The sequence below is a fragment of the Myripristis murdjan genome, chromosome 15 (assembly GCF_902150065.1).
Source record: "Myripristis murdjan chromosome 15, fMyrMur1.1, whole genome shotgun sequence".
Lineage (NCBI taxonomy): Eukaryota > Metazoa > Chordata > Actinopteri > Holocentriformes > Holocentridae > Myripristis > Myripristis murdjan.
The window spans coordinates 8,452,327-8,475,032 of NC_043994.1; the positions used below are offsets into that span (position 1 = coordinate 8,452,327).

Sequence of the window (22,706 nt, forward strand, 5' to 3'; positions counted from 1 at the left end):
TAGTTTATAGACTGTGAATCTTGTTTGGAAATTTTATTGTAGCTGAAGAACGCTAAATGGCCATTTTCCAAGTGTAATAATTTCTGTTGCATTTTTTTTTTTTTTTTTTTTTTTTTTTTATATTTTCATCAATACATGGTACCATTCCTTTACCAATTTGCAATATTGTGTGATTCAAGACTGTTCATTTCCTCCCTGAGCCGAACCCTCTTCTGATCACTGGTCCAACTGTTTATTTAAATTTAGTTATATTACTCATTTTTATAATTTCCTATTCATATAGGCTACACAAAACTTGCTGGACTTACCAGGGCTATGACGCTCAATGAAATCCGTGGGTCCTTGACGAGAGACTCAATGCTCTAGCGGTTGTTATTTACTCGACCACTAGAGGTCGCTTAGCCTTGACACGTACCCATGGGTTGTAAAAAGCTGCTTAAGTACAAACGGCCTTCTGTGTTGTTTAAAGGGGGATGACAGGCGCCAAGTACACATACAGTGAATTCAGAAAGTATTCAGACCCTTCACTCAGTGCTTAGTTGAAGCACCTTTGGGTTATTAATTAAAATTAATTTTCATCAAAGACTACCTCAGGAAAAAAAAGTGGGGGTGGGGGGTGGAAACGTGTTTGTGAAAGTGCATTTATAACAACACCGGCAGCACATGACTACAATGCGCCTGACCTGGTTGAACTGAACTGAAGTGTGTTTGCCCGCTTGGTGCGGTTTGTTTGTATAGTGAGAACATCCTAACTGAACTCTGGTGCACGGAGCTGCCCCTGGCTGATCTGGGGCCCTAGGCAAATTTTGTTATGAGGCCTGCCAAGAGTACAACGGGTACAAAATAATTAAAAAATAATAATAATTATTATTTGGCTACATTAATATTGAGATGTTTTGCAAAATGTTGACACTTAAGAGATAAATGCGATGTGAAGATAAAGATGTTAACAGGCCATTTAATGAATGGTAATGTCTGCTGCTGTGAATAACTGAATCTCCAGTAGCCTGTAGAGACTCTCATGCTGTGAATTACAGCTGAAGTGTATAATACAGCCAAAGTTTGACATTTTTACTTAAATAGCATACCCACCTTCAAGTGAAGCTGGGGCTTCTTCTTTTTTTTCCCTCATGCTTGCACTGGATTCAAATTGTCTTTCTGTCACCATTGCTTCACTTGCAGTGGTGCCCCGCTCTTAAAACTGATTGGTCAGATGTTGACTGTCAGTCATTACAGCAGTGGTTCCCAACCCAGTCCTCAAGGACCCCCTGTCCTGGAGGTTTTTGTTTCAGCTCTACTCTTTCACACCTGATCCATTTAAGGGCTTCATGTTGATTGGCTGAAACAGATCTACCTGAAGAGGGCGTGCATGAAGGTGCATAGGCCTTAATTGGATCAGGTGTGAAAGAGTAGAGCTGAAACAAAAACCTCCAGTACAGGGGGTACTTGAGGAGTGGGTCAGGAACCACTGCATTACAGCAATGCGTGCGGTCGATGTCAGATCTCAACTGACTTGACATGGTGTGGGCCTCACAAGTGATGGCTTGAGGGCGGTCCCTGCAGGCGGCCCTGCTGGTACACACCAAATATATGGACCATTTGAAAGAAGTGGTCTGAGACAGCTTTAAAACAAACTCTGGAGTGGTTTATTTGACTCTGACATTCATATGTGTTTATGTCCACACTATTTTTCACACTTTTTTTTTTTGCTGCCGGGTGCTATAGGAAAAAAGTGAAAGCGTTTTTTCAATGCTATCATTCATAATTTTTATTTAAACATGAGTCACACAGTTTCTTCTCTGACTAATAATAAACAAGCATGTAAACAACCTTGTCACTTTGGTTTACTCAAAACTTAGCATGAAGTGCTCATCATTGGTGCAGAGGCATCGATGTGAGAGTCATTTTTATTCAAGCTCCCAATGTCATCGTCTCCCTCAGCACCAGCAGCTGATGCTGGTTGGTTTGGTGAGTGCTGAGCTTTAACTTTGAATACATCCCACTTCTCAGAAAGCAGGCCTTTGTTGAAGAGCAGAGAAGACAGGTAGGAGAACAACAAGATGGCAGCAAAGGCACACAGCATGCACATGGTATTGACTGGAGCACACTGGACATAAACACCATCCTCATGAGTGCATCCTGGGAAGTGGATGACGGCTGGCAGTCCGATCATGGACTCTCCACACAACAGTCTCAACAAAATCCCCACCAGCCAGCCCATAATAGCCCCATACACATTAGAGATGTTGAAGAAGAGGACGCACACCAGTTGAGGAAGGATAAAGACGTAGGTTATCAATGAAGCAAGAAACCAGAACACTACAACACTATTTTGGAAGATGGTGAGTGTTGTACTGACCAGGCCCACTATTACCACTGTGACACGGATCACCCACTGGATCTCTCTCTCTGAAGCCTAGAGGGAGGAGACACAGGGAAGAAAACATGGTGAGATGATCAAGTCCTACTGCTGTATTCTCTCTACCACCTCTCCTGTCCCTCCTCTTTTCTGTTCTTTTCTTCACTATCACACTGTATTTTTTTCTTTCCCCTCTCAAGCATTTTGTGCTAGAAGTATAGAACATCTTAGTAACAAATATAATTACTTAAAACTGTCAACATTTTGAAAAAGTAAAATGAAAATAAATCTGTTGAATATGCATTTTAGGCCAGGGCATCTGTTACTCCACAATATCTCATTTACAATGGCATACTGTCACATTTTTCCTTTTTCATGAAATTGCTGTAGATTTGATATGAATATTGGTATGATGCCCTGATGATGAGCATGCAGGTGTGTGAGTACTTGAGGTACTGTGTGTACAGTCCACAGGGTGTCCAAATAAATATGCCAAAGAGGCTGAATATTATTATTGTCTCCGTCACATTATTCCTCCAAGCTCAGCGCTGGTGATGCTGCAAAGTTCAACAGGTTATGGGCCCATGAGCAACTCGGAGAAAAGTCTTTTTGTTGTTGTTTTTTTGATGTTTTATTGCCAATAGAAAGTCGCGACGGACAGCGTGCTAACAGCTAACAGATAGCATCACTGAGGAACAAGCAGGTGGCCTCGGCTCATGTTTGACAGAGATGAGACCAAGTATGAACTGTGGGAGACTAAAGTGCTGGGACATTTGCACTTCACTAAAGAGTATGGTTCTGAGAGAGCCCCACAGCGAAGACGAGGTAGCGCCAGACGGTAAGAAAAACGCAGAGTTGATTCAACTTTTGCATGATAAGAGCCTCTCGTTACTTATGAGTGATGCACCCGACAATGCAAGAAAGGCACTGAAGATATTGAGAGAGTACAATGCCGGGAAGGGGAAGCCCCGCATTATCAACCTATCACCATGCTGGCATCGTTTCAGAAAACGAGCAGCGAGACAGTTACAGACTACATCATCAGGGCAGAGATCGCCATTACGGCGTTACGTAACGTGGGTGAGACATTGGGCGATGGTCTACTCATTGCTATGGTTTTAAAAGGGCTGCCTGAAAGTTTTAAGCCATTTGCAATACATGTAGCATACAATGAGGACAAGATAATGTTTGCAGAGTTCAAAACAAAACTACGCAGTTTTGAAGACATGGAGAAGTTAACCAGTGATAATGTGATGAAGACTGTGGCGAGAGCCGGGCGGAGGCCCACCAGGTCAAGTGCACAAAATAGGGACAATGAAGATGCAGACATTGTATGTTTCAAGTGTGGAATAAAGGGCCACTGAGCGAAAGCATGCAGACGGAAGTCATGGTGCAGTCACTGTAAGAGTGACACCCACAATGATGCCTCTTTTAGACGTAAAGATACACAAGATGGAGCGAGGAAAATCGCGGATGAAAGCGGCAGCGGATCTGGAGCAGCGGCGGCAGCAACGGATTATGCCTTCAGGATCAAAGATGAAGGCAACAGGGTTCAGCAGCAGCCAGCATGCAGCATCAAGGAGAAGGGCTTGATGGTCGACACTTGAGCTACTTCCCACTTGAGTTAATTCACCTCACCAAAACGGTACTGAAGAGAGGGGCTGGCGTACCCTTTTTGAAATGGGCAAGTGTATGCTAATTGAAAGTCAGCTACCCAAATGTCTGTGGAACTACACTGTCCAAACGGCAGCCATAGTACGAAACAGATGCTTTAGTAAGCAAACAGGGAAGGCCCCTTTCCAGATGCTGACACATAAAAAGCCAAATTTGTCAAAAATGCAGAAATTTGGGTCTGTATGTTACACATACAGACAGGACAAGGGAAAGCTTGATTCCAGATGCAACCAGGGACTTTTTGTCGGTTATGATAAGAACAGCCCTGCCTATTTGGTTTATCATCCTGACACTGAGAAGGTTCAGAAACACAGATTTGTTAAATTTGTGAACAAGGTAAATGTGGAAAAGCAAACATAGACAGTTGAGACAGAACCAAATGATGATTATGACAGAGGGAGACAGCCTATGGCTGACAGAGTCACACAGGAGGTTTATGAGAGACACTGAGAATCCACAAGGTGGTACATCTGATGATTCTAACCAAAAAGAGTCAAATGTGACAAGTGGTGAATCCGCCAGTGGGAGGTTACTAGAGAGAGGAGAAAACTAGTCATTTAAGGGATTTTGTAACTGACAACACTGATAGTGATGAGATCCATACTACCACTGATTACTGTTACAGAGCAGTGTGTGGTGTCCCACATACTTTTAAGGAAGCTATGGAGTCTACTAACTCAAAACAGTGAGTTAAAGCTATGGATGAAGAAATCCAGTCATTAAAAGAAAACAACATTTTTACCCTGACTGCTCTGCCAAAGGGCAAGAAAACAGTGGGGGGTAAGTGGATTTATTCTGTTAAGAGTGACATTGAAGGAAATGAAAAAGTACAAAGCAAGGTTTGTAGCAAAGGGTTATAGCCAGCAGATGGGAATTGATTATGGTGAAACTTTTTCCCCAACAGCCAATTTGGCAAGCATAAGGGTATTGCTAAAAGAACAGAACAGGAGAACCTGTTACCCCACCAAATGGATGTGAAAACAGCTTACTTACACGCTTCCATTGATTATGAGATCTACACTGATCAATAAGAAGGTTGTGAAGAAGGGGAAGGTCTGGTGTGTAAGCTAGAGAAATCTTTGTACGGTCTTAAACTGGAATAGAATTTTGCACGATTATCTAACTGAAAATGATTTCACACAAAACCCAGCAGATAACTGTGTCTATGCCAAGGAGACAAAACCTGGGAAAGTGATTATGATCATTTGAGTTGATGACTTGATAATTGCTGCTAGCAATGAAAAAGTATTGAAGGATGTAAAAGAGACGCTTTCAGCCAAATTTAAGATGAAAGATTAAGGCAGACTTAAGCATTTTCTTGGTATTGATTTCAGTCACACTCACTTTCACAGGAAGCATATGTCAACAGGATATCGATGAGGTTTAATATGCAAAACTGTAAACCCAGAGAAACTCCCTGTGATCAAAAATTGTGCTACACAGAAGATGCTGTGATGTGAGGATGTACAGAGAGGCTGTAGGCAGCCTTATATATTTAACCAGGGGCGCAGATAGGACTTTAGAACTGGGGGGGACCAAGCTGTAAATACTTGTGTGTGTGTGTGTGTGTGTGTGTGTGTGTGTGTGTGTGTGTGTTTAATACATACATACATATATATACATATATACAGTATATATATATATATACAGTACAGGCCAAAAGTTTGGACACACCTTCTCATTCAATGCGTTTTCTTTATTTTCATGACTATTTACATAGTAGATTCTAACTGAAGGAATCAAAACTATGAATGAAAACATGTGGAGTTATGTACTTAACAAAAAAAGGTGAAATAACTGAAAACATGTTTTATATTCTAGTTTCTTCAAAATAGCCACCCTTTGCTCTGATTACTGCTTTGCACACTCTTGGCATTCTCTCCATGAGCTTCAAGAGGTAGTCACCTGAAATGGTTTTCACTTCACAGGTGTGCCTTATCAGGGTTAATTAGTGGAATTTCTTGCTTTATCAATGGGGTTGGGACCATCAGTTGTGTTGTGCAGAAGTCAGGTTACTACACAGCCGACAGCCCTATTGGACAACTGTTAAAATTCATATTATGGAAAGAACCAATCAGAATAGAATAGAATAGAATAGAATAGAATAGAATAGAATAGAATAGAATAGAATAGAATAGAATGTCTTTATTGTCACTGTACAATGTACAACAAAATTAAAAGTGCGATCCCTAACGGTAATCAAGCAGTGGGGTAGAAGCTGTTTTCCAGCCTGTTTGTCCTGGCCTTGATGCTTCTGTACCGCCTGCCTGATGGCAGCAGCTCAAACAGTCTGTGATCTGGATGACAAATGTCTTTAACAATGCTCTGAGCCTTTTTGAGGCAGCGGGAACTGTGCAGTTCCTCCAGTGTGGGGAGGGTGCAGCCGATGATCTTTTGGGCTGAGCTGATGACCCTCTGGAGGGCCTTCTTCTGGGCCACTGTGCTGCTGCAGTACCAAACACAGTTACAATAAGTTAGTATACTCTCAATGGAGCAGCGATAAAAGGACACCAACAGTCTCTGGGTGATGTTATTTTTCCTTAGCACTCTGAGGAAGTAGAGTCTCTGCTGGGCCTTTTTCAGCAGCTCTGTGGTGTTCACACCCCAGGTCAGGCCCTCCTCGATATGAACTCCCAGGAAGCGGAAGTCTGCCACCCTCTCCACACAGTCCCCATTGATGGTTAGTGGTATCATGTCCATTTTGTTCCTCCTGAAGCTAACTAAAGAAAAACGAGTGGCCATCATTACTTTAAGAAATGAAGGTCAGTCATTCCGGAAAATTGCAAAAACTTTAAATGTGTCCCCAAGTGGAGTCGCAAAAACCATCAAGTGCTACAACGAAACTGGCACACATGAGGACCGACCCAGGAAAGGAAGACCAAGAGTCACCTCTGCTTCTGAGGACAAGTTCATCCAAGTCACCAGCCTCAGAAATAGCAAGTTAACAGCAGCTCAGATCAGAGACCAGATAAATGCCCACAGAGTTCTAGCAGCAGATCCATCTCTAGAACAACTGTTAAGAGGAGACTGCGCCAATCAGGCCTTCATGGTCAAATAGCTGCTAGGAAACCACTGCTAAGGAGAGGCAACAAGCAGAAGAGATTTGTTTGGTCCAAGAAACACAAGGAATGGACATTAGACCAGTGGAAATCTGTGCTTTGGTCTGATGAGTCCAAATTTGAGATCTTTGGTTCCAACCGCCGTGTCTTTGTGAGACGCAGAAAAGGTGAACGGATGGATTCCACATGCCTGGTTCCCACTGTGAAGCATGGAGGAGGAGGTGTGATGGTGTGGGGGTGTTTTGCTGGTGACACTGTTAGGGAGTTATTCAAAATTGAAGGCACACTTAACCAGCATGGCTACCACAGCATCCTGCAGCGACATGCCATCCCATCCGGTTTGCGTTTAGTTGGACCATCATTTATTTTTCAACAGGACAATGAGCCCAAACACACTTCCAGGCTGTGTAAGGGCTATTTGACCAAGAAGGAGAGTGATGGAGTGCTGCGGCAGATGACCTGGCCTGCACAGTCACCGGACCTGAACCCAATCGAGATGGTTTGGGGTGAGCTGGACCGCAGAGTGAAGGCAAAGGGGCCAACAAGTGCTAAACACCTCTGGGAACTCCTTCAAGACTGTTGGAAAATCATTTCAGGTGACTACCTCTTGAAGCTCATCGAGAGAATGCCAAGAGTGTGCAAAGCAGTAATCAGAGCAAAGGGTGGCTATTTTGAAGAAACTAGAAAATAAAACATGTTTTCAGTTATTTCACCTTTTTTTTTTTGTTAAGTACATAACTCCACATGTGTTCTTTCATAGTTTGATTCCTTCAGTTAGAATCTACAATGTAAATAGTCATGAAAATAAAGAAAATGCATTGAATGAGAAGGTGTGTCCAAACTTTTGGCCTGTACTGTATATAGTAACCTTTTAATTCACTGTTATATAGTAACTTTTTAATTCAAGGTTACTATATATATAGTAACCTTGTAAGGGGGAGGGGGGGGTTGAATCTTGCGTCTATGTTCAAGCATAACTGGGAGGCTGCTGCGCTGTACTGCCACCTGCCGGGCTGGAGGGGAAATGCGGGAGATTTAAACTCAACTACTGAATTCAGTCTATCCCTCTTGTAGTGCTCATGTCATACTTTAACTGGTTTGATAGGATAGTTAAGTCCTTTATCTGGAATGGTAAGAGACCCCGTTTACATCTCAGAAAACTGCAGAGACCAACAGATAAAGGAGGACTGGGGCTACCCAATATACTGTTTTATTACTATGCTTTTAATCTAAGACACCTAGTCCACTGGTCACTTCCTCCAGAGAGAGCACCACCCTGGCTCTGTATTGAGCAATGTGCTGCCCCAGTGCCACCACTCCAATGTTTGTCCATCAAACTGACAAGAGAGGTTACATCTCATCCAGTATTCAATAATCTAAAAGAGATACGGATGAAAGTTACTAGGTTGTTTGAGGCTGATCCCTTTTTGAATGCATCAGCAAGTATATGGTTGAATCCAAAATTATGAATTAACAAATCCCCCATATGTTGGAAAGACTGATTGGAGAAGGGCATTGTCACTCTAGGAGATCTTTTTTATAACAATACACTGAAATCCTTTGATGATTTGGTACAGCAATTTGGAATCAGCAAGACACAGTTTTATAGATACTTAGAACTACATCACATGCTATTGGGGAAGTATTAAAGTCTAGGACTTAAGTCCTCTGTTTATTACTCCATGATGATCCAGACAGTAGGGACCATGGCCCTACTAGCTATTAAAAGTACGTGGGAGAGGGACCTTAATCTGACTCTGGAGAAAGACAAGTGGGAAAAGATTTGTAAAAACATAAAAACCAAGAGTAAGGTTAATTCAGTTTAAAATTATACATCGCTTCTACTGGACCCCATCCAGGTTGTTCAGACTAGGTCTAATTGATATCTGAAGTCTGAAGAGGGTCATCTTTTACATGCCCTGTGGTCCTGTGAAGTACAAGAATTTTGATCATGGATACACATTCTCCTCAGAGAGATCTCAGAGAGTGAGATAGAGTTCTGACTGTTTGTTTTAGGAGATGATTCAGTCTTAACTGAAGGGAATAAACACATCAAAAGGTGGTTTCAAACCAGCATTATGATAGGTAGACAGATACTTCTCAGAGAGTGGAAGACTGAGGGAGTACCCTCAGGCCAGGAATGGACTGCCAAACTAGGGTGTCGATTTATCTTGTTTTCTGTTAAGTTGATTTGTATTGAGAAAACAATAAAAACTGTTAATCACACAAAAAAAAAAACATGAGGGAATGTAAAGGCCTTTGAGACTGTAAACAGTGATATTGGGCTTTAAATAAACTTGAACTTTTTCTCACCTGGGTCCTCAGGACAGTCTTGTAGACATTAGAGGTGAACATAGAGGTTGCGGACAGCATGGCAGAGTCAGCCGATGACATCACAGCAGCAGCCACAGCTCCAATACCAATAATTGAGATGTAGGATGGAGTGAGATGCTGCAGGACGAGGGGAACGACCAGAGCTGCCTCCCCACGCTCAAATGGAGATGGAGAACCATAAGAGGTCAGGTTCCAGTCTGAAGCAAGAGCAGATAGGACACACATATTGACACACATGCAGTAGGAAAAAGGGAGCATGAAAGATGATAAAGAAAACATACATTTTCAGTAAAACTGAAAAGTTAGACAAAGGTTGTAAAGGACTGTTACATTCCTGGACACAGAAAAAGTATAGGGTGTAACTTCCTATTCCTGATTCAGCTACTGAATACGATGGCCGTTGCATCAGTGAATACCAATGGCATTTATTCAACCCCTTTCACCCTCCAACAGAGGTACTAATCAGGAGGGCCCCTTATGTCCCCATCTCTTCACTATTGCTATTGAACTTCTAGGAGGGAACGAATCACCAGATTGAACACAAGCCACACATTATCCTTTTATGCTGATGACCTCCTTTTGTATGTTTCTAATTGAGTTTCACCTGTTCCAGTTATGCTAATCATTTAATGTCTGGTTTTACAGGCTCCTGTCTTGGATAAACATACCTGTGGAGGCAGCCGCTGCTCCAATCAAAATAGGGGGAAATGCAAATAAAATGATAGCAGCAGCAGCAACAAAGCAGCTTATCCTGGCTGTGGCTGAGGAAGATGCAGACAAAGTCCTCTGGTGGAACTCTTGACAGGCCATGTTACTCATACCCTTTAAAAAGCAAAGAAACATCATATCATAGGTCATAAGTCAGAACTGGTGATATAACAGTTCACAAACTTCATGGTTTGGTTCAATATGATACAGAGGTGTCTTGGTTCAGTAACTTTTGATTCAGCAAAAAAAAAAAAAAAAAAAAAAATGTGAATACCAACGAAATTTCCTTGATTTTTACCGCATAATTAAGTATAATCTTTTTTTTGGTTTGAACAATGATGGAGCTATACCTGACCCATCCTCTGGGGTGTCTTCTTATTAGCATATGAAAGGAAAACACCAACAGCTCCATATTAAAACTAACATCTCAAAGTATGATCTGTTTGATGATGGTGACTGGCAATGACTTCCCATTCAGCAGTGAGGTAATATGCCGTTACAGTTAGCGGCTTTGTGGAGCTCTCCGTCTAGCCGTCTGCGGTCAGAGCATCGGCTGCTGCTTTGGACAATTCATTCTCTGTTTGGGCTTTTGTTTTTGCGAAGCAGTAAGTACTGTCTTGCTGAAATGGGCTCAGGAGGGAACCGTGTACAGGGGCTCAGTGACACTGAGCATGCTGTGAAAGCTGTGTGCCCTGCGGCTATAAATGTCCCAGTCGCCGCAGTGATTTCTTTTGCCCTGAATCAGTTGGGAACGGCTGTGTCTGCAGGAATGCTGCGGTGATAGTTTGTAGTGTGCATGTTGCTCAGTGTTTCTACCTGGTTCCAACTTCCACCTGTTGACACACTTGGGTGTCGTCGGCATAAATGAGCTGTCGTGTTTGAAGTGGTGGAGCCTACTCTTGTGCAGGAGAGGAAACATAACTGTTGTGTTTTATCCACCACTCTCTTGCCATTGTCCTCTTAAATCAGAGGGAAACCAAAGTGGCTCCAAAAGGCAGATCTGTTGGTTATTGGAGGATCTTCTATCTCTGGCATGGTAATGGCACTACAAGCCATATTGCAGCAAACTGGCATAGCTTAGTATGCCTCTCAACATGCCTCACTTGAGCTGCGCTGGAGTGATGTGTTTTTCTTTGGGGATGGGAGGGGCAGACAGCATGTTGCTTGCTATGTCATGTTGGCTGCCTTGTTGGACACAGTGGCACCTCTCTCTTTATACATTCATGACAGGCACAGAGAGCTTTTTTTTTTTTTTTTTTTGTTCAGTGACAAAATTATTTTGGTTTGTGATGTGTACCAAACCGAAATCTTCGCACCAAACATTTCAACATGAATACATGTATTGTTAAAACTAATTAAAGCAAAGTCAAAATAATGTGTTTTGTGCATTCATTCTTGTCAGTAGTCTTTGTTTCCCAACTTAAAGACAAGTCTTGGAATAAATTCATAGTCAGATACTTTCACAAGATTCCACATGAATGTACATGTATCAACAATTATACATGAATGTACAATCCTTCATAAATAAACAAACTTAATTTTTGATATTTTCCATGATATTTAAGCTTACCAAAACTAGGAAACTGTCAGTCCACAGCCAGGCTCTTTCTGCCTCCAGTGTACTGATCCAGGGGGCCTGGAAGGTGTTGTTTCGAGCCGTCTGAGTGATGTCCAAAGTGCAGGAGTTCATCAGGGCAAAGGGAACGCAGATCCACTACAGAGACACAAAGAATGTCTGACTCACCAACCAAAGTTTGAAAGATTTGAATGAGATTCTTTAAGCAGATTTGATTTGCTCTCTGCTTCTACAGCCAAACTGAACTAAAGGTTTCAGCAAATATTATACAGCATGGATTGGTCTTATAATATTGCCTTATTTCACGTGTGTAGTGTATTCAGTGTAATACATAAGTGAAGACTTCTGAAACATAATAAGCTTTTTCTGTTCTGATAAAGAGATTGACCAGTTAGGTGAAGGTCAAGCCAGATTAATTGTTTTGATTAGTTGTTGTTATGTGCCTATATGAGCGTGTTGAACATGTAAGGACTTGTTCAGGAAACAGCTGAAGCTTTAGAAATCTCTTCCACCATGTTTCTCAAAACACAGCATAAAAAGCAGTACATCATCTTATCTGTTTTGTTTAAATTTTGACAATAATTTCATTTAAAGTGAATAGTGCTGCAATCAGCGATTACAGGGTTCACGCCAACACAGACAGTTAGAAAATGAAAGCTTCACAGCTTATTAAAAAATTTCGACAAAATTTGGTGATATTTGGAAAACTTGTGTTTATGGCCAAATTTGCACCAGGCCATGTTTGGAACTGGTGGTGCCCCCTGTTGAGTGATGTCAAATTAGTTTTATTTGTGTGGTTCAACATTGTTATGAAACATATTCTGCACGTTTTGTAATGATTGGACAAAGAATTGAATTTCTGATTCATAGGCTGATTTTTTTTTTTTGCCTTTGCCATGTCTCAGTGGTCAATTTGATATATCTTCAAGTTTTGTGATGATCAGCCCAATGGTTGTTGCCTGTGGTCTATGTCCTGAGCCATACCCTTTTGAACTTCATTGCTCAAGATCTTGAACTAAGCAATATATCAACAAGCTTCATGCAACTTTTGATAACTATGGAGCAATAATGATCCACAGAAAATTTGGTAGCAATCACACCGAGGAGGAGATTTTGTGACAGTCGGATGTACAATGCGGGAGTTAATTTAGACCTTTATCATATAGCACCCATCAGGCCAAGTGGGGTCATATTTCTTGGGCAGCACTTGTATACAACTTGCAATCAATAGGCAAAATCTCATGTCCCTACTATTTATCATCTCAGGGGATTTTGAGAAAGCATTTCTGAAGAAGACAAAGAAGAGGAAAAATTACTAATAAAAACAAACAAACACAAACCCCTGAAAAATGACCAGATCTGTATGTTGTAGTGAAGAGGTTTGTTCTCTGTCCTGTACTCTTATCAAAGTCTGCCTGAGTGAAGAGTTTCATTTGACAGATTTTTTCTGAACTCCCAGGGCCCTTTTTCAGCCAGTTAAAGTGCTGCCCCTGGAACAGCTGGGGGTGAATCCAGGTTATCCAGGTCATGATATGCAAGTAAAGTTAAAAAATCAATTCAAAGTCAAAGTCAATTGGACTTGATAGTTTTTTTTGTTTGTTTGTTTGTTTGTTTGTTTTTTTTTAAGATGTTTCGCTTCTCCTCCTGACTGACTGGCAGGGAATCCCAGTTATTTAACCTCAGTGGGGTCGTTGTCAGGGTCATTGATACCACTAATATGTAGGTGCTCCTACATATTAGTGGTTTTAACGATCATCATTTAGAGTCGTTGGAGTCACCTGGTGTCAGGTGTAATCAACTGTTGTCACATGAGGTCAAGTGTGATTGGTGTTTGAATCTCCTGGTAAGGCATGAGAGGACAGCATTGTAAATGGGGATAGGTGGTGTCTGAGGCCTCCTCTGTTGAGTGATGGTTTTTCTACTTTGATGTAGGTAGCCTCTTTCACTCCTCTTTCAAACCACCTGTCCTCCCTGGCTTGAATAACATACAACCACAACGTACATATTCTCGTCTTCAAAAAAAAAAAAAAAAAAAAAAAAAAGTCTACAATCAAGTCCAGTTTACTTTGATTTTTTTTAACTTTACTTGCACCTGGGGGTGAGGTGTCTTTGCTCAAGGACTATGTTTAATAAAACCTTGGCCCATATAGTTGCAGGATAATTTCACTAACCAAGATATCCTCACTAAAAAAGTATTAAAACTGACACCGGGATGTAAGGAAACTCACCAAGCTGACAAAAATGAGAATGAGCTGTATGATGTCTGTGTAGGCCACAGAGTAGAGACCTCCCAGCAGTGTGTAGATAATGACCACTGCAGCAGAGATCCAGATGCTTACAGTGTAGGACAAATCCAGGATCACACTCATGGTAACACCTAAGACACAAACACATTAACAGTAAAACCACAGTTAGGAGTCACACACAAATCAGTCTGCTTTGTTATCACACAACCTCCTCCTTATCTGTGTAATAAGAAACTAAAATCAAAGGAGTTTTTCCAGACTCTAAATCTAGTTTCTAGAGTCTTTCTAGAGTGCAGCCATGCAGAGATACTTGTCAAAAACAGACAAGGTGAGAGTTGAGTGCTGTCCTTGTATCTTGTCATCTTGGGTAAATGACCCAACAGAGTGGCCAGAAGTAACAAACCTTTGTGCTGCTTTACTGAATCACCAGCTTACTGTTTTTATATGTCAGCAGTCCAGGTTCCACACTGCTTTAACTGGTGAGGTAATCAAAGAGCCTAAGTATGTAGCATGAGATAGAGATAGAGATAGCTATAACATTACCAAGCAGCTGGAATCAGTGGTAAATGATGAATTGAACTGTGATAAAGTGCTGTTCTGTGACTCACATAAAAGACACAAGAGATTTGTCAGAGGTTTTAAGTCATGTTCTGTCTCTAAACATTAAAGAGTATATCATTTATATCCTGGCAGAAATGTCCTGCTGCACTGGCCTCCAAAGGCTCAAACTTTCAAGCATGTTGCACCAACTAGCTAACTTCCTGCCATGCTGGCACAGTGCTAAAATGAAGTGTGGATGTATGCAACACTACACAACAACACTTCCAAACCATCATTTATTTAAAAAAAAAAAAAAAAAAAAAAAAAAATCAGCCTGCTGCGGTTCTCCGGTAGCTCACCTTATAGATCGTGTACCACTTATCAAGGCTGAGTCCTTACAGCAGCGGCCTGGGTTCAAATCCGAGCCCAGGACATTTGCTGCATGTCACCCCCACTCTCTCCCTTGCCTTTCCTGTCTCTCTCTACTGTTACTATCAAATAAAGCAGAGATGTCAAAAAAATATTGCCCTGTCAACACTCAGATAGGCACAAGTGCATTTACTGCTTGCACATGGTGGGCACTGGATGGAAAAATGACAACTGCTCCAGCTGGAAACTCGTAGAGACACTTGCAGAGTAGTCGTAGTAGAGAGTAGAGTAGAGAGTAGAGGCTGAAATGAACATTTTTTTTTTTTTTACGCTGACCAGTTCATTTTCATAACGTAGCTCTTTGAATGAGAAAGTGGATCTGATGATGTGGTGAATCAAGAATCTAAAGGCCACTGAATTCCCTGTTTACAAGTTTACAGCTGAGCAGCCTGTATTAGAACTTAAATACAGCTGCTGCAACAGACTGCTGGGTCCAAACGTCAGTAATCACAGTCAGGGTTTGTCTTCAATTTTTTTTTAGGGTCATGGGCGCTGCTCATGTGGTGACCGGCAGCAGGTTCCTTTGTGTCTGCATTTTTATTGTTTTATGTCGTCCTTTTAAAGTGGGCTAGAGTTTGGAAGTTGTTCTTAAATGGTCTTTTAGCTATTACGAGTCGGCTCAGAGATGGAGATTTTATATCTGTTGTTCTGGGCGATTTTCGCGGACCTTGTCTGGAGTCATCCGCACTCCCAAACAATTCAGTACACACGCGAGTTCCTTTTAAACCTTCAATGGAATCACCAATCTGTGGATTCCACACTTTCTTCACAGATCTCTAACATAAACAAGGAGATAATCAGTGATGCTGTGATAACAAGAAATGTCTTTAAGAAAGTGGCCTACATTAGGAAAAGAGGGAGGAAAGGTGACGTGCGGTAGCGTATTCGGAAGCAACTACAAAATAACCGTACCCCCCTGCCTTCCATCATCTTGGCCAACGTCCAGTCTTTAAGAAATAAAACGGACGAATTACATGGGAATATCTGTCATCTACGGGAATACAGAGATGTTTGCATCATGGCATTCACGGAAACATGGCTCACAGCCGCGGACTCTGACGCTTCCCTGGATATGACCGGCTTCGGTCCTCATATACGACTGGATCGGGACAGTGAGGTAACGCAAAAAACGCAGGGAGGGGGTGTGTGTCTGTACATCAATCGCAGACGGTGCAACAACTTTACTGTGCGGGAGCAGTTATGCCTACCTGACATAGAACTCATGTCGGTGTCTGTGAGGCCGTTTATCTCCCCTGATGCCCCAAATATCATATTGGGAGATTTTAATCACTGTAACTTAAAGAAATCTCTGAACAGCTTCCATCCGTATGTCAGCTGTCACACGCGCCATAATAAAACTTTGGACCTCTGTTACGGCTCCACAAAGGGAGCCTATAAATCTGTGGCGGGGCCTGCCCTTGGATCTTCTGATCATAATACTGTGCATCTTTTACCCGTTTACAAGACTGTGCTGAGGAAGGAGAAGGTGCGCAAAAGGCAGGTTAAGGTCTGGAATGAGGACTCTTCTCTTGCCCTGCAGGGGTGCTTTGATTGCACTGACTGGTCAGTGTTTACAGAGTCCTCAGACAATATTGATGAGTTAACAGACATTGTGTGTAGTTATATTTCCTTTTGCAAAGACAATGTCATTCCCACAAAGACTGTAAAGGTTTTCCCTAACAACAAACCTTGGGCTTCATCTGCACTTAAGGGTCTGTTACAAAAAAGGAAAAAAGCTTTCAATGAGGGTAATGTCTCTGAAGTGAAAGAAACTAAAAAGGAGATCAGGTCAGAAATAAAAAAAAAAAAAATTAAACTCAGGTACAGAGACAAAATTCAAGCTGAGTTGGGTAGTAATAATTTAAGGTAAGCCTGGCATGGTATGAAAGCTATGACGGGGTCAAATCACAAAGTCAGCAGCAACATTGCCATGTCTGGTTATAATTCAGACAAACAGTTAGATGATGAGCTTAATAATTTCTACCTAAGATTTAATTGTATGGACTTCAGTGAAACACACAATGTTTTGAGGAGCAACACTAGAGACCCTCCTGATTTTGTTATTGACATGAAAAGTGTGCAAAAATATTTCAGACGTACTAAGCCAAGCAAGAGTCCTGGGCCAGATAACATAGGTGGTAAGGTTCTGGCAACCTGCACTGAGCAGCTGAGCAGCATTTTCCATTTTATTTTTAATTTATCCCTTCAGCAACAGAAGGTGCCTAATTTATGAAAACATGCCATTATCGTCCCTGTTGCAAAGATGAAAAAAATAGCAACATTAAATGACTTCAGGCCTGTAGCACTGACCTCTTTAATTATGAAAACACTTGAAAAAATAATTAAACAAGAGGTTCTAACACAGGTGGAGTCACTCCTTGATCCTATGCAGTTTGCCTACAGGTGTGGCAGAGGTGTAGAGGATGCCACTACCACGCTGCTACATTTCACTTACCTAAACCAAGAAGTGTTGCTGACATCCATAGAACTTCAGCAGAAACTGAAGCCAGTGACACAAGAGCTGCTGGTACTTTTCCATACTTTATCTGGAAAGGATCCAGCATGGTCACATATTTTCTGTCCCTCATTGGCTTGGCAAAAAGAAGGCCACCTTAAAATAGAAACAGATTTGCATTTTATGAACAAGGGTATTTTGTTGCTGCTGAACCACTATTATGTTAAGTTTTTTTAAAGGTAGTTTTGGTTGTGCCTAGACTTGCGGAAACAAACCTAAGCAAGCATCATTCTTTATTCCAGTGCTATAATATATCATACATACATATCATATCATACATATTGACAATGCAGGAGATCTATAAAAGTCAATGATTTGATGAAAGTTTTCTGTATGGGTGCTGATAGACAAAATATCATACTTTGATATTTTCCAGGCATATTGTGAACTTGATATTCATAAACCTGTGAGGAAATGCTTTATCCTCATCTGCAATGGCTAAAAATGCATATTCAGTATCTCAATTTGCTGTCGTACAACAAGTATTCATTTCAACTCAAATTTGGAATGACAGTGTCAGGAAGATGGAATATGTCATACAGGGCAGATTGTGGTTGGACTGGGCAGCTGAATGTGTTCAACTGTGTGAAGGTGTAGCAGGGCGCTGCTGAAAAAGAGCACACATGCTAAGTGTACTACCCTATGAAAATAAAGAAAAAAACTGGCCAATTGGCCAATGTGAAGGAGAGATGACCAGCAAACTGCCCACTTTGCACCTGATACACTCAGCCTTTAAAATCCAACATACCAATTGCCACTCATCTAACAACAGATACAAACAAACACGAGTATTACTTCTGCTGCCTCAGTAGAATTTTAAATACTTTACCAAAAAAATCGATATGATATCACACGCATTGTATTTTATTTTGTATGACTGATATTAAATGGTGGATGTCTGAGAGCTTTCTACCGCTCAGTGATAATAAATCTGACATTGTTTCATTCACCAACCTCAAAGGTCCTATTCTGTCCAATCTCCCTCAACACACTGACTGCTAGAGATCATCTGCTAATGTCAAGCTGGTAGCCAGAAATATGGGAATTCTGTTTAACTCAGAGTTTGCAAGTAAAATGAAAAGGGTTGTTCAGGTATGTTTTTCTGCGCCTGAGGAACATCTCTGAAATTATTTTTGTCTGCTGCTGACCATGAGAAGGTAATCCATGCATTTATTTCCTCCCATCTTGATTACTGCCACTCCCTGTACTCTGGGTTAAGTCAGAAAACTCTCCAACGTCTCCTACCAGGACAAAACGCAACAACTAGGCTCCTAACTCACACTGACAAACGTGGCCATATTAACACTATCCTCCCTCTTTTCAGTTTTTGGATTGATTTGTAGATATTATTGATTACATTGAAAGCTCTTCATGGGTACGTCCTTCTTACACTTCAAACTTGTTAACTCCAAATGACTCACAGCACAGCCTGAAATCTTAAGTGCTTTTACTCTCAAGGCCCCCTGGCTGTGGAATTCTCTGCTTGAAGACCTCAGGCTAGCAAAATCAGTATCTTCTTTTAAATCTCTTACCTCTCACCTTTTAATTATACCTTTTATTTAATGTATTACTTTCCAATTCTTCTTTGTTTTATGTATATATTATTTTTTACTTTGTTTGTGCCCGTTTATTGAGTACCCTGCCCACAGCTGTGATTGTGACACAGTGAAGATTGTCTCCTCTCAGTGAGGTGCTATTAGGAATAGATGCATTGTAGAGAAGGCTTCTGTCATAGGTCTATATTATATTTCCTCTCATATTGAAAGACTTACCAAGCACAAAACTGGCTATATGTCCTACAGGATAGCACAAACTCCAGATGAGGCCCATAGAGGGAGTGTATACAGTCTCTGCTATTGCATTAATGAAGCCTCCTCCAATCCAGGTCGCTAAAGGATGAACACATGTACACACAAATACACACACACACACACACACACGCACGCACGCAAGTAAATTTCTTGAAATCCCCCAGCATGTATAACAGGGAGCCAATTATGGCAGTTTCCTCCAGCAATACTAATCATATGGGATACAAAACTCATTTCTAGTTTTTCATAATGGACTGTAAATTTAGAGTGCAACACTGAAAATAAATAAATAAATAAATAAGCCTACTGGTTTTCAAAAGTATTTAATTAGAGTAGGTTTCATGAAATCTTTTGTCATAAACTTTGCGATACATGTCAAACTTGTGACTACACTCGTGTTGTGTTAGTAGCTTGTTCGTCTTTGTAACTGAAGGAAATATAAATGGGAATTCAAACATAGCTCTCATTTAACTCACCTGTGATGGTGAAGAGTCCCACCACCCAGTTGATGTCTCGGTTTGCTAGAAGGATTGTCTCCATTTTGTTGCCTTGACTCTTCTTCTTCTCTCTTTTTGCTTTAAAAGAAGCCCAGATGCCAATACCGAGGACCAGCAGGTAGAAAAACACCATCGATATCACTCCTGGGATGTTGAGAGCCATGGTGGACCAACTGTTGGATGACTGGCTTGACTGGTAGCTGATGTTTTACTGACTGAGCAGCTGACCAGCTTCACCTTAATTCCTCTCACAGGAATGAAAGTGAAGGAGGAGCACAATGCAGATTGAAAGCAAGAAAAACAGGCCTTCCTAGGCATCATGGGCATATAATTAATTTCAGCAACAATTTTTAAGTGTTTGTCAAGCAACCAGTACTCACATAGTTGTGGGTCTGTGTGGGTGTGTGTACTTGTTGTCTGTCATTTTCCCTCTGCCATACACACACAATTACATACACACATAAAGAGTTTGATTCTGCAAAATATTTGCTTTATTTGGTGTATATTTGCCTATATAGCTTTCCAAAAATATGGATATTTTCTGGTTTTAAGAAGACCCTACAAAACCCTATTTGAAAGGGTCTGTACTTTGATGTGTTTTGGTCCAGGCTGGTTTGACTCATCCACCATGTCCATGTCACTGCAGCTAAACTGACCGTCACTTGCATCTTGACCAATCTCACAGTCACTGCCAACAAGTTATTCTAACCAGTATGCTGTGTGCTCCACTGATAAACTTGGTTTCTCCTGCAGGTAATACAATGAGTTTGTGTATGATGGAGACAAAATGAATTTCCCTAAATCAAACCAAGTAATGAATTACTAGGTTTTTACCAGGAGCTCATAAATCTCCACTTCTCTGCTGCTAATAAAATGGTGCATTCAAGAGCAATACTCAAGCAATAACTTATTTTTCTTAATAACTTCCAATGTTATTTTTAATTCACACTGGGTCACCCATGAACTTAGGTGAGATCTTATGCCATATTGAAATGGCTGACTCTGAGGGCCCTATCTTGTGCCACCCGCTATCCGCTGCCACTACCCGCTACCCGCAAATTGCGGATTTAGGAGCTTCCACTATCCCTAAACGGTATCTTACGCCACCCGCTACCCGCTATCCTTATGCCGACTCCGTCATTTGCGCCTGGAGGTGTGTTCGTGGGCGTGTTTCATGCGCTTTCCCTAAAGTTGCTATCTTGCGCACAGACTTTAGGGATAGCGGATAGCGGGTGGTCAGGACCACCCGCTAACCCGTTTGGGCTGTTACGAGAGCGCGCCCAGGCTGCTTCAATGCGCGCCCCGACGGAGCCTCTCCACGCACACGGTCGGACTGATACCGGGACGCCGCCGGAATGGACTGAGTATATTACTCATATAGACTGTTTAGAGGAAAGACTGTTTTAATTGGACACTTACGCCAGCACGTTTTATTGTTTTATCATAAGCCAGCAGCTGTGCTATATTTTTATTTTTAATATTTTATTTGCCCAAACTACCTAGTCAATAAATTAGTTTACACATAGTTCCACCTCTGCCTCTTGTGTGTGTGTGGTGTGACCCGGGGATTTTACTCCATCAGTACAACCTTGTGACACGTCCACTTGGACACATGTGGCTCCACCTCCCGAATTAACTCGCCTATAATATAATATATAATATGTATATATATAAAGCCACCTTGCTTTAGCCTCAGTAGAAGCCCTGAGAAAATCTACCTCCCTCTCTCCATCACGGGTTTAGGATTTAGGATTTAGGATAGCGCATCCTGCCCTTAAAGGCAATGGCACCTGGCACACTGATTGGTTTAACTGGCGTAACGCCCAAAACACGCCTATTCATAATATAGCGGGTAGCGGAGGTGTTTTGCGGATAGCGGGAGGTGCACAAGATAGCAACTTTTACGGGGGAACGCCTCTTCCTAAATCCTAAATCCGCAAATAGCAGGTTTAGGGAGTCTGGCGCAAGATAGGGCCCTGAGACTCTGCAGCTCTATTTGCCTGTAGATATTCTGTGCTGCTCCACCCTGTGCTACCAGGTTTTGCTCCAACAAGTCAGTGTGCTATGGCTAATTTTCCATATAAAGAATTAATTTAATTTGCGATCCAGTTGTGGAAAATAGCAGAGGGGCGTGACATTAGTTTCCTAAACCTAAGGGCTGTACAAGTTATTAGCATCAAAGATCTTAACTGTTTAGCCTCAAAAGACCAGTAGATGATCAGAGCTTCTGTGCTGTCCTTCAGCCCAGCCTTTTCTAGCCACTGCTAGCATTTCTTGTTTTCTGTCTGTCAATGGTACATTCCATGGAGGGGCTTGGTCGAAGTTCATCCCAGCGGGCCTCTTTCTGATCCATTCCTTGTTTCACCTGGATCGTGGTTCTGGCACTCACTAATCCTTGGCACCCATGTCTGAGGTTATCATACAGTCTCAGGCCACTGGACTTTGGGTGGAACTGTGCACACACTGTAAGGAGTTTCTGAGTCCTAATATCTGTGGTCTTTATCCACTGCTTTGGCCGGCTTATTATTCCAGCTGGGTATCTGATGACTGGTAGGGCATATGTTATTGGCTTGGATCTTATTCTTCCCACTGAGCTGGCTCTTCATGTTCATTCTTGTGGTTTCAAATGTTTTTTTGCCACCATTCAACTGCACTTGTCCAGTGCGAATGATATCCCGATGACATGGCTGGAGATCCTGGAGAAGTGTCTCAGCGATCCAATGTCAATACTCAATCCTGGCATACAGCTTGATGTGTAGGAAGTGGTTGATGGTGACTCTGCTTCTGAACCTGTAACCATTTCCACCAGAATATGAACCTGTTTCCTTATCCACTCTTTGTGATCATCTGACTGAGGGGGTTCAGGACTCTGCAGAACAGCAGCGGGGACAGTGCATCACTTTGTTATATGCCACATTTGGTTGATACCAGTGTGACTGTCTTTGAGTTGGCCTCCAG

The 22,706-nt window shown here is 41.7% G+C and overlaps 1 protein-coding gene across 1 annotated transcript; it reads right to left on the reverse strand.

Annotated features, from left to right (window-relative positions):
* Positions 1-1,855: 1,855 nt before the first annotated feature.
* LOC115372895 (high-affinity choline transporter 1-like) lies at positions 1,856-19,911 on the reverse strand. The gene is made up of 8 exons (XM_030071057.1): positions 19,728-19,911; positions 19,213-19,329; positions 17,381-17,536; positions 13,939-14,087; positions 11,705-11,848; positions 10,095-10,248; positions 9,406-9,623; positions 1,856-2,416 (listed from the first exon to the last, which is right to left on the reverse strand). The coding sequence occupies exons 1-8, from the start codon at positions 19,909-19,911 to the stop codon at positions 1,856-1,858; spliced, it is 1,683 nt and encodes a 560-aa protein (XP_029926917.1).
* Positions 19,912-22,706: the final 2,795 nt, after the last annotated feature.

Excerpts from the sequence above, each read along its gene's own strand:
- LOC115372895 (XM_030071057.1), bottom strand. The coding sequence starts at position 19,911 with ATGGCTCTCAACATCCCAGGAGTGATATCGATGGTGTTTTTCTACCTG. Across the intron at positions 14,088-17,380 it reads AGCAACACTTCTTGGTTTAG|GTGTTACCATGAGTGTGATC; the intron begins GTAAGTGAAATG and ends TTTGTGTCTTAG. Across the intron at positions 10,249-11,704 it reads CTGACAGTTTCCTAGTTTTG|GGTATGAGTAACATGGCCTG; the intron begins GTAAGCTTAAAT and ends TGCTTTTTAAAG.